The sequence below is a fragment of the Odontesthes bonariensis genome, chromosome 5 (assembly GCF_027942865.1).
Source record: "Odontesthes bonariensis isolate fOdoBon6 chromosome 5, fOdoBon6.hap1, whole genome shotgun sequence".
Taxonomy (NCBI): Eukaryota; Metazoa; Chordata; class Actinopteri; order Atheriniformes; family Atherinopsidae; genus Odontesthes; species Odontesthes bonariensis.
In genome coordinates, this window is record NC_134510.1 from 39676752 (window position 1) to 39688707 (window position 11956).

Below are 11956 nucleotides of genomic sequence, written 5' to 3' on the forward strand. Positions count from 1 at the left end.
GCACATTTTTAATTATTACATCTGTAAGGTTTATTATTATTCGTCCGTCTTTCTGTCCGTCTTCCGTCTTATTCTTTGCAAAAGGTGCTTGAAAACTCAGAAAATTTTGCGAGCACCACCTGCCAGTCGACGACATGAAAAGATCTGGACTTTAAATTTTTGGGAGTCGCTCATTGACTCTGTAGCGCCCCCTACGATACTTAAAAAATGGTCCCCGCGTTGGGGTTAGTTTCGCGTGGCACAACGAAATTCGGTACACTCATTCATCATGCCCAGACGCACAAAAAAGTCTCATGCCGCCATGGTCCCACGTCCACAGGAAGGCGGCCATTTTGGATGGAAGGTGCGTTTTGGTGCCATTTTTGACCGATTCCACGCCTTGCATATGATCAAACTCCTCCTACAGATTTAATGCTACAGACTTCAAACTTGGCCAGGTTACTCTTAAGACATGGGGGGGGGGGGACTTTTTCAAAACTTAAAGGGCGTGGTGACGCCTCAAAGTTCAAAGACTCGTCATCATTCGCCACAAAAAATTAAGTTGATCATAACTCCCACACACATTTTCCAATCTGTCCCAAACTTCATACGGTGAATGCTGGATCCAGTCTGAACACGCACCTATAGCGCCACCTGCTGGTGGTTGGAAATGTTTATTTTTTTCCTCCACACCTCGCATAACTCCTCCAAGAGATTTAATGGTAACAGCTCCAAACTTGGCCAGGTGCGCACAGGCTGCTGGCAGCTTTAATTTTATTTGTCATTGGTATACCCTCCCCAGGGACTCCAAATATGTTTCAGTAACTCTAAATACACGAGAGCAGTATGAAGCAGCTGATTCAGGTAGAGGAGCTGAACTCGTTCACCCGTCCGGAGGTCAAAGGTCAGGCAGAGCCAAACACAAACCCGGCAGTTTTTTATGAAACTTGGTGTCAGATTACAGTGATCGTGTTGTCGGGCCAGCTGCCGGCTGAGCGCACAGTCTGTCATTATCAGGAGGAGGAACGGCGTCAGAGCCAGAACCGGATTCCTGCACAGGCCTCTGAAGCTTATCAGACCGGACCGGGTCAGCGACACCCGAGAATCAACAAAGACTTAAAGAGTTTCTGCAGATCTTAAATCTACTTCCACTGACTGAAACAGCGCTGTGCAGCTCCGAACATTTCTGGACTGGGAGACAGAAAAACATCATCTCTGAATCTTCAGTTTTTTCTGACATGAAACAGATGTTTTCTTTGTCAGCCTTCCCAGAACCTGCACGTCATCTTTCATCCCGACTACCTTGGACCGCCTCAGGGGGCTCTCTGGAGCTCACATAAAAAAGGATGTGACGAGTATCAGGGTCAGGGAGAAACCAACCTTTATTGATCTTCCCCATGACGGCGATCTCCAGGTACTTCCTGTTGTCCTGCTTGCTGTAGAGACCCAGCAGGACTCCGCCCAGCTTCACCGGCAGCCGGAAGGTCGACAACACGTAGACGTCACTGAGCGTGCTCAGACCGCCCGACAGCTTCTCCACGGCTGCGACGCTCTGCTTGGCGTCTTGAAGACTCAGCACATCGATCACTGAGGGAAAAAGAGGGAAAAAAACAACCGTTAAATGTGTTTATCTTAACTTCTGCAGGTCAGCAAATGAGTTTCTCTTTTTTATTAAATACAACTTAAATCCGTCTTTACACCAAATCTGAAGGAGGGAAATCAAATGTGATTAAATGAAAACCGGTGAAGGTCAAACTCAGCTTCCAGGTTTGTGATGTGAGAATAAACGGAACATTTCTGCAGTGAAAACATGACTTCAGCCGGTTTCTGACGGAAGAACAACAGCTGATAATCTGTCGCTTCCCATCCTCCATCCTGCTGCTGCGCCGACGTCCTCCGTGAACGTAAAAACACGACTGTCGTCAGGTCCTGATCCAGAGTCCTAATCCAAGGTCCTGATCCAAGGTCCTGATCCAGAGTCCCGATCCATGCAGTGGCGGCTCCTGACATTTTTTTTAGGTAGTGCAATTTCCAGTCTGTGAAAGCTGCATCAGTGTGCTGTGCGAAGCTGAACTGATTGCACTGATGCAAACCTGTTATGTTCCTACACAGGAAATAAAATGTCCAATCGTCCAGAAACTCCTTGTCTTCTTTAAATAAACACAACGCAGAGTCGAGGGGTTATTTGGTCTGCCAAATAACCAAAGTGACTCTGCAATTTCCCCCGTTATGTCCATAAGTACCATAAAAGTCCATAGGACTGAGGTATATTTGTCTAGGTAGCATAATTAATTGTAATAATTTTTAATAATTTTTTGTTATTTTTTGCATAATTTGCCAATCAGTTAATATTACACCTTAATCATTATTTATTTATTGTCCTCATAATGTTCCAGGATTCTATGAGATAAGTAAACACATAAGCTCTTAATGACAAGATTCATTCAATTTTCATTCTAAAGAATGTAATTAAAATGACAGCATATAAATCCAAGTCAAGTGTTTATGGAAGTTTTGGAAAATATGACTTAGAAAAGCATAACCAGTCGTCAAACATGGTTAAGTACAGCTTACTTATGTGAGATTTCTCTCTTTTTTAAATATAATACTGCACCATTAACAATGAATGTGTCATTATACATTGCGCTATCATTGTCAACATAAAAGATTTAAAGCATTACAAGTCAATGATTGAGCACAAAAGGTTAAGTTATTTAGCTACATCAAATACTACCTGGAAAAATAGCAGGGTTGGTGGAGCCCTGGGTTTCATCTTTGCCTTGCAAGGCTAGCTCAAACATCCCGCAAAATTCTTCCAAACTTCCTTCTCCGCATTAGTACGACGACTAAAGGGTACTTCTGTCAGAAACACTGCCGTATTGTTGCACTCGACACTCGCCATCTTCTTCATAGAATGTTTTTTTTTTTTTTATTTATTGAAAACCACAATGTTACAACAACAAGTAGAATGTTCATGGTCCCGCGCAACAGACATATGACGAAAGCACGTTGTGCGTCGTTTGTGCGAGCACATAAACTCTCATAGAGAATGCATTGGGAGCAGGATTTTTGAAAAAAACGGAGGTCCCATTCACGTCAAATAGGGAGCTTCCTGGTGCAAATTCGACCCTGACCGAAATCGCACAAAATGGGCGTAGCAACACCAGGCGCAACATTAATCTGATTGGACAATGACATATACAACCAGTTTGCCTAGTAGATCAGTCCCGCCTTAGCAACTAGATTTAAAAAAAAAAGAAAAAACTCCGTGTTTGTTAGTGCGTCGCACAAATCGCCCCTATGGAGGAGCCGCCACTGGATCCATGACTCCATGACTCCTTGACTCCGTGTCTCTGTGTCTCCTTGGCTCCATGACTCCATGACCTAAACAGAACCAGAAGGACTCGTCTCACAGATATTCTGAACAAACGTTCCACACGCTGTGCGTCCTGTAACATCAGGGGAGCTGGCTTTGACCACGGACTGTTTCACGCCGATGAGTGCAAAGGCTCATGGGAACATGCATTTATCCTCTGAGTTCAGCAGTGATGCAGCTGCTGCTGCCACTGGGTTTAGTTTGGACTTTGACTCTTCTGAACGTGCGATGAGGTCCTCAGAGCAGCTTCGACCTGTTCAGGTTTTTAAGAGAAAAAACCCTCAAGAATTCAAAGGCGGTCGGAGACAAAGTGATGCTGTCGAGGGGGAAAACACTGAGTGAGACCCAAAGTTCACGAAGGCGGGAAATTTAATCACCGGATTTGCATGTGGTGACATCACTGATGACATCACAGTCTGGAGGCGCCTTGGATTCCACAACTTCTGGTGAACATTGGATCTTGAACACGTTTCCACTCGGTTTTCTGTCATTTCTTCCTCTTGTCTGGTTTTAGCAGGCAGAACCAGACGAGAAGAAAGTGTTCAGGAGACCGAAGAAGAACTTTAGATCCTTAATTTCTCAGAGGAATCTGTTGAAATTACTCTAAACTTTGTGTTATTTTAAGTGTTTTGCATGTAAATAAAGACAAATTTAAAAGAGTTTATTTGAGTGTTGTGTCTGTAGCTGGAGAAGAAACACGATAAAAATAAGAAAATATCAGTGAGAACTCTGAGGAAATGCAAGAAACTGGACTTTTTCCTAAACTGTTACCGGCTGCCAGATTGTGGAAAATCCACTCTTTAACTGATACGGGAGACCCCTCCAGTGGTTTCACCTCCTGGAAAAAGCTGCAGAACATCTGGAACAAAACCAACAGCTGCAGACTTAATGGGGAAATAATTTTCCGGGACATTTTCGGAAACATAAGCCACGGAATGACGGACAGGGATCGTGCCCTCGAGTTCCTGAGGACGGTTTACACAACCTGGCCTTGATTAGCAGCAGGCTGCACTCACTGTTTCAGATGGATGATTCAGCTGAAGCCTGGCGGACCCGGGGGGATTGGGGGGGTTAAAGACCGTTTAAACACAGCTTCAGCTCCTGCTCGACTCTGAACCAAGGAACACAATTTTCCTTTAATTCCATGAATGAATCATTCTGACAGGAGCTTTAAAACAATTAACAGATTTGACTGAGAAGTCAGACACACGGTTTGGTTTCTTCCATGCAGTAAGAAGCGAGTAGCTCTAAAATGCTGAAGGTTAGTTTATATTCTTCAGCTTCTCGCCTCTAGGAAATGGAAATATGCTTACAAAACACATTTCCAGAGTTTCTTTCTCTGCTTGGACACTAACGAGTAAAGAGCTGAAGAGACATTATGTTACAGAGGAGTAAATATAAGTAAATTCGATGGAAAACTGAGTCTTTCTCAGCCAAATCAGCTCTGTGAGGCCTTGCCTCTTTGCGCTCGGCCGACATGAGAATGCGCAGGTTCACAGAGACAAAAACAAATAAGTTATAGTTTAAATGTAAAATTTCAAAATAAAAGTCTGGAAGTTTCTGTTCATAGTTCAGCAAAAAAGAGACAAAAATACGAGAAAAAGATGTGAAAGAGATGTGGAAAAAGATGTGAAAAAAAGATGTGGAAAAGGATGTGAAAAAGATGTGGAAAAAGATGTGAAAAAGATGTGGAAAAAGATGTGAAAAAGATGTGAAAAAGATGTGGAAAAAGATGTGAAAAAAGATGTGAAAAAGATGTGGAAAAAGATGTGGAAAAAGATGCGGAAAAAGATGTGAAAAAGATGTGAAAAAGATGTGGGAAAAGATGTGAAAAAAGATGTGAAAAAGATGTGGAAAAAGATGTGGAAAAAGATGCGGAAAAAGATGTGAAAAAGATGTGGAAAAAGATGCGGAAAAAGATGTGGAAAAAGATGTGAAAAAAGATGTGAAAAAGATGTGGAAAAAGATGTGGAAAAAGATGCGGAAAAAGATGTGGAAAAAGATGTGAAAAAGATGTGAAAAAGATGTGAAAAAGATGTGGAAAAAGATGTGAAAAAGATGTGGAAAAAGATGTGGAAAAAGATGTGAAAAAGATGCGGAAAAAGATGTGAAAAAGATGTGAAAAAGATGTGGAAAAAGATGTGGAAAAAGATGTGGAAAAAGATGTGGAAAAAGATGTGGAAAAAGATGTGGAAAAGATGTGGAAAAAGATGTGAAAAAGATGTGGAAAAGATGTGAAAAAGATGTGAAAAAGATGTGGAAAAAGATGTGAAAAAGATGTGAAAAAGATGCGGAAAAAGATGTGAAAAAGATGTGGAAAAAGATGTGAAAAAGATGTGGAAAAAGATGTGGAAAAAGATGTGGAAAAAGATGTGAAAAAGATGCGGAAAAAGATGTGAAAAAGATGTGGAAAAAGATGTGAAAAAGATGTGGAAAAAGATGTGAAAAAGATGTGAAAAAGATGTGAAAAAGATGTGGAAAAAGATGTGGAAAAAGATGTGGAAAAGATGTGAAAAAGATGTGGAAAAAGATGTGAAAAAGATGTGAAAAAGATGTGGAAAAAGATGTGAAAAAGATGTGGAAAAAGATGTGAAAAAGATGTGGAAAAGATGTGAAAAAGATGTGAAAAAGATGTGGAAAAAGATGTGAAAAAGATGTGGAAAAAGATGTGAAAAAGATGTGAAAAAGATGCGGAAAAAGATGTGAAAAAGATGTGGAAAAAGATGTGAAAAAGATGTGGAAAAGATGTGGAAAAAGATGTGAAAAAGATGTGGAAAAGATGTGAAAAAGATGTGAAAAAGATGTGGAAAAAGATGTGAAAAAGATGTGGAAAAAGATGTGAAAAAGATGTGAAAAAGATGCGGAAAAAGATGTGAAAAAGATGTGGAAAAAGATGTGAAAAAGATGTGGAAAAAGATGTGGAAAAAGATGTGGAAAAAGATGTGAAAAAGATGCGGAAAAAGATGTGAAAAAGATGTGGAAAAAGATGTGAAAAAGATGTGGAAAAAGATGTGAAAAAGATGTGAAAAAGATGTGAAAAAGATGTGGAAAAAGATGTGGAAAAAGATGTGGAAAAGATGTGAAAAAGATGTGGAAAAAGATGTGAAAAAGATGTGAAAAAGATGTGGAAAAAGATGTGAAAAAGATGTGGAAAAAGATGTGAAAAAGATGCGGAAAAAGATGTGGAAAAAGATGTGGAAAAAGATGTGAAAAAGATGTGGAAAAAGATGTGAAAAAGATGCGGAAAAAGATGTGAAAAAGATGTGAAAAAGATGTGGAAAAGATGTGGAAAAGATGTGGAAAAAGATGTGAAAAAAAGATGAGAAAAACGGAGTCTTTCTCAGCCAAATCAGCTCTATGAGGCCTTCAGGATCGTCTGAAATGAGTCACTCCGTGTGTAGACTTAAAAAAACGATTTGTTTTAACCTGCACGGGAGCTGTTTCAGCAAATAAAGGATCTCACAAAAGCCGCTTTTGGACAGACCGTTCTAAGAAAGTAGTTATCAGAACTACCCTCCTCGAATTTCGTTCCTATAACTATCCCTCCCCAGCGGAACTGTTTCAGTCTGCATTCGCACATGAGTCGGGACCTGATCGGGACTGATGCGCCGCGCGCAGCAGTCTGCTTCAGTGACGTGTTAGCCGTTAGCCGTTTAGCGCTACATTCAAACACAAAACAAAACGGTAAAAGTAAGGAGAGTAGAAAAAACACCACCAAGAAGCTAATATGGAGAGCGGGGACATGGACAATCACATCAGGCGTCTAATATCGAGGCTGGAAGAGCACACAGAGAGAGTCAGGAAAATACTTTTCATTTCATGTAGGAAGAAAGGAGAGCAGAGCGCTGCAGACAAATGAGACCAGTGTAAGTTTAACTTATTAAACACCCGCCGGGAAACATTTCAACCGTGATAGCATGGCACGGGGCATAGCTACCGATCACCACACACCTCCTTTAGATTCGTTCTATAGAACTATGAAAAGACCCGACCTCGGAGAAGGAGCTAAATAGTTATAGGAACTAAGGGAGAAAGCCCCAAGTTGCTGTATGTCCAAACACGGGAGAAAACGGCCCCACGGATTAAAAGGTTATTAGAACTGCCAAAGGTTCCTACAGTCCGAAAGCGGCTAGATATGCCGCGTGTTTAAGCACGGCGGTGAACGGGATAACGACCTTCAGGACATGTTTGAAACCTCAGAAAAGCCTCAAACAATGAAAGATTTCAGCAGAAAGAAGTTTCAGAATCTTTGGGAGAAATTACACAAAACAACCTAAAAGGAGATATTTTCACTTCTGAGGAAACTCCAGCTGCTTGAACGAGGAGTCCAGCTGTTTTTCCACAGTTAAACGGGACTGAAAGTTAAATTATTTTTACTTGTGTCACAACAAAACAGAGAATCTTCCCCCACTCTGTGACGTTTCCTTCTCCATCTCTGTAACGTTTCCTTCTCCCACTCTGTGACGTTTCCTTCTCCCGCTCTGTAACGTTTCCTTCTCCCACTGTAAGGTTTCCTTCTCCCACTCTGTGACGTTTCCTTCTCCCACTCTGTGACGTTTCCTTCTCCCGCTCTGTGACGTTTCCTTCTCCCGCTCTGTAACATTTCCTTCTCCCACTCTGTGACGTTTCCTTCTCTGTGACGTTTCCTTCTCCCACTCTGTGACGTTTCCTTCTCCCGCTCTGTGACGTTTCCTTCTCCCACTCTGTGACGTTTCCTTCTCTGTGACGTTTCCTTCTCCCACTCTGTAACGTTTCCTTCTCCCGCTCTGTGACGTTTCCTTCTCCCGCTCTGTGACGTTTCCTTCTCCCGCTCTGTGACGTTTCCTTCTCCCGCTCTGTGACGTTTCCTTCTCCCGCTCTGTGACGTTTCCTTCTCCCACTCTGTGACGTTTCCTTCTCCCACTCTGTGACGTTTCCTTCTCTGTGACGTTTCCTTCTCCCACTCTGTGACGTTTCCTTCTCCCGCTCTGTGACGTTTCCTTCTCCCGCTCTGTGACGTTTCCTTCTCCCACTCTGTGACGTTTCCTTCTCCCGCTCTGTAACGTTTCCTTCTCCCGCTCTGTGACGTTTCCTTCTCCCACTCTGTAACGTTTCCTTCTCCCACTCTGTGACGTTTCCTTCTCCCGCTCTATGACGTTTCCTTCTCCCGCTCTGTGACGTTTCCTTCTCCCGCTCTGTGACGTTTCCTTCTCCCGCTCTGTGACGTTTCCTTCTCCCGCTCTGTGACGTTTCCTTCTCCCGCTCTGTGACGTTTCCTTCTCCATCTCTGTAACGTTTCCTTCTCCCACTCTGTGACGTTTCCTTCTCCCGCTCTGTGACGTTTCCTTCTCCCACTCTGTGACGTTTCCTTCTCCCACTCTGTGACGTTTCCTTCTCTGTGACGTTTCCTTCTCCCGCTCTGTGACGTTTCCTTCTCCCGCTCTGTAACGTTTCCTTCTCCCACTCTGTGACGTTTCCTTCTCCCACTCTGTAACATTTCCTTCTCCCGCTCTGTGACGTTTCCTTCTCCCGCTCTGTGACGTTTCCTTCTCCCACTCTGTAACGTTTCCTTCTCCCACTCTGTAACGTTTCCTTCTCCCACTGTAAGGTTTCCTTCTCCCACTCTGTGACGTTTCCTTCTCCCGCTCTGTGACGTTTCCTTCTCCCGCTCTGTGACGTTTCCTTCTCCCGCTCTGTAACATTTCCTTCTCCCACTCTGTGACGTTTCCTTCTCCCATTCTGTGACGTTTCCTTCTCCCGCTCTGTGACGTTTCCTTCTCCCACTCTGTGACGTTTCCTTCTCTGTGACGTTTCCTTCTCCCACTCTGTAACGTTTCCTTCTCCCGCTCTGTGACGTTTCCTTCTCCCGCTCAGTAACGTTTCCTTCTCCCGCTCTGTGACGTTTCCTTCTCCCACTCTGTGATGTTTCCTTCTACCACTCTGTGACGTTTCCTTCTACCACTCTGTAACGTTTCCTTCTCCCGCTCAGTAACGTTTCCTTCTCCCGCTCTGTGACGTTTCCTTCTCCCACTCTGACGTTCCAAGCCCATCATACCCCAGAGCCTGGCTGCTGAGACTGGTTGCTGACAGCAGGCTTGATGCTTCTTTGGCTCTTTGCTCCATTTCTTCCAACAAAGATCTGGAACACTGATGGCTCTGACCACAGCACACGTTTCCACCGTGTGACGCTCCATCCCAGACGCCTCCGAGCCCAGAGAAGTGGATGCCGCCTTTGGATCAGGCTAACATCAGGCTAACATCAGGCTAACATCATGCTAACATCAGGCTAACATCAGGCTAACATCATGCTAACATCAGGCTAACATCAGACTAACATCAGGCTAACATCAGGCTAACGTCAGGCTAACGTCAGGCTAACATCAGGCTAACGTCAGGCTAACATCAGGCTAACGTCAGGCTTCTTCTCTGCACAGTAAAGGCTGTGTGGAACTCTGGATCGTGGACAAAGGTTTCCCACAGTAATCCCTGGTCCGTGTGCTTCTATCAGCTGCTGATGAATGAGGGTTCTTGATGCAGCGCCGTCTGAGGGGTCAGAGATCACGGGGCTCCAGCTTAGGCTCGCTCCCTGAAACTCCTCCAGATTCCCTGAACGCTTTCATGCTTTAAATCCCTTCCAGTCTTTCTCTGAAGAACGTCGTTTTAAACACTTTTGTGGACAAACTGGAGATCCTCTGAGCATCTTTGCATCACCTGTTTGTCCTAAAGTAAAAACACCCTTTTCAGGTCTAAAATGCAACAATGGACATACATCAACAAATATCTTGGTTTCTTCCTGGCTGCTGTGAGATAAAAGTCAGTTAAACGTAGTATTGCTCGTCTTTGTTCCCATTTTCCCCAACGCTTCCTGACTTTTTCCTGATTCTGAGGTCGTACATCACCTTCACCTGAAGCTGCGCACCATTTCAGGCAGGATTAAGTTTCCATGGCATGAAGAAAGTTCCCAGTTTCCATAAAAATGTCCCCGTTTATCCAGCAGATTGTGATTCTGTCGTCACTCAGATTAAAAGCTGATCTCAGCTCGAATAAAAGCTGTAAACATGATCCATGATTCAGGACCAGCATGCCGGACCTGAGCACTAAATGACAAATTAAAAGAATCCGAGTCAAACATAACCGGAAGCAAGAAACAAAAAAAGCCTAAAATAAAGTGCTTTAAAGACCAATATTTCACATTCACGGTGTAATTGCAGTTTATCAGACCGTTTGTGTTCAAAATGATGTGAAAAGTGTCTAAAAGTGTGAAGTTACGCATCAGTTCTGACCAGGGGCGATTTTAGGATCTGGTCTTTAGGGGTGCACATTATTTCTCACTAATTGAAGCAAACTAGTACATTTATAAATTTTGAAGCCGTATTAGTTTTGCTTTGAGTAGTGTTTTCCCCTACAACATTCAATTTTGACCTCTTCATTTCAAAAGACTGTGTGGCTTGACAGGGATAACAGAGAGCCTGAGACAAATATTGAAGATAACTCAACATTTATTTTGGGAGTAAAGAGTTAAAACAAAAACAAATGCTAGAAAATAAATAAAATGGTCACTAAAATAATGCATCCTTAAGCAAAAAAAAATGTGTTTTTGCATAATATAATATTTTAAAAATGTGCTGAGCCAGGGGGTGCCGAGCTATCTCACGGTGGTGCCTTGGCACCACTAAAAATACCTTAGTCTCATCCCTGGTTCTGACATGGGTTCGGTCCAGGTTTAACTTCATAAGTGATCAATACATAATTATTGATGATTTATTGGTCTTAAATGACGTCAGCGCTTCAGCTTGCATAAGGCAGCCTGCAGCGCAGTATAAAGTACCACATGCAGTTTAACAGCACCACTTTGGCTCGGTTCCGTTACCTTGAACGTCCGCTCCGTCCGGGAACCCCGCCGTGAGGTGGGCACAGAGGACTGACAGCAGAACCGGGACGCCCCAACCCATCCTGGAGCAGGAAAACAGCAACCCGAACCACCAAAAAAACTGGTTTAACGACGTTAAAGAGGAGACGCGGTTCCGGGTGGGAGAACCGAACTCTGGAGAAGTGACTTCGGATGGAAAAAACTGTGCGGAACCGAAGCAGAGTTCTCGGTCCGGGGGAAGGAGCAGGTAGAGACCGGGAGAAGAGTCCGGGTACACGCCGATAAACAGCTGCACTGGGCGGGGAGGAGAGGAGAAGAGCCGCGGAGAGAGGACCGAGAGTCCGAGCCACCGGAGGAGAAACTGACGGTCAGGTTCACGCGCGCAGCTGGAAACTGCAGCTGGCGCGCGCTCAACTTGCTTCTTTGCGCGCGGCCGACATGAGAATGCGCAGGTTCACAGAGACGAAAAACAAATAAAACAAGTTTAAATGTAACTTTTTAAAATAAAAGACTGTTCTGGACGGCTGGAAGTTTCTGTTCATAGTTCAGCAAAAAAGAGACAAAAATAAGTGAAAAAAGATGTGAAAAAGATGTGAAAAAGATGTGAAAAAGATGTGAAAAAGATGTGGAAAAAGATGTTAAAAAAGATGTGGAAAAAATATAAAAAAAAGATGTGAAAAAAGATGTGGAAAGAGATGTGAAAAATATGTGGGAAAAGATGTGAAAAAATATGTTAAAAATCTCTGCATCTG

General features: G+C 43.3%; 1 protein-coding gene across 1 annotated transcript in view; it reads right to left on the reverse strand.

Annotated features, from left to right (window-relative positions):
- The window catches only part of thbs3a (thrombospondin 3a), a 42179-nt gene extending 30547 nt beyond the window's left edge, over positions 1–11632 (reverse strand). Inside the window, exons 1-2 of the mRNA XM_075466361.1 lie at positions 11205–11632; positions 1360–1566 (exon numbers count right to left, since the gene is read on the reverse strand). Of these exons, the coding sequence (XP_075322476.1) occupies positions 1360–1566; positions 11205–11286 (289 nt within the window). The 5' untranslated portion in view covers positions 11287–11632. The remainder of the gene's footprint in view (positions 1–1359; positions 1567–11204) is intronic.
- Between the last annotated feature and the right edge of the window lie 324 nt (positions 11633–11956).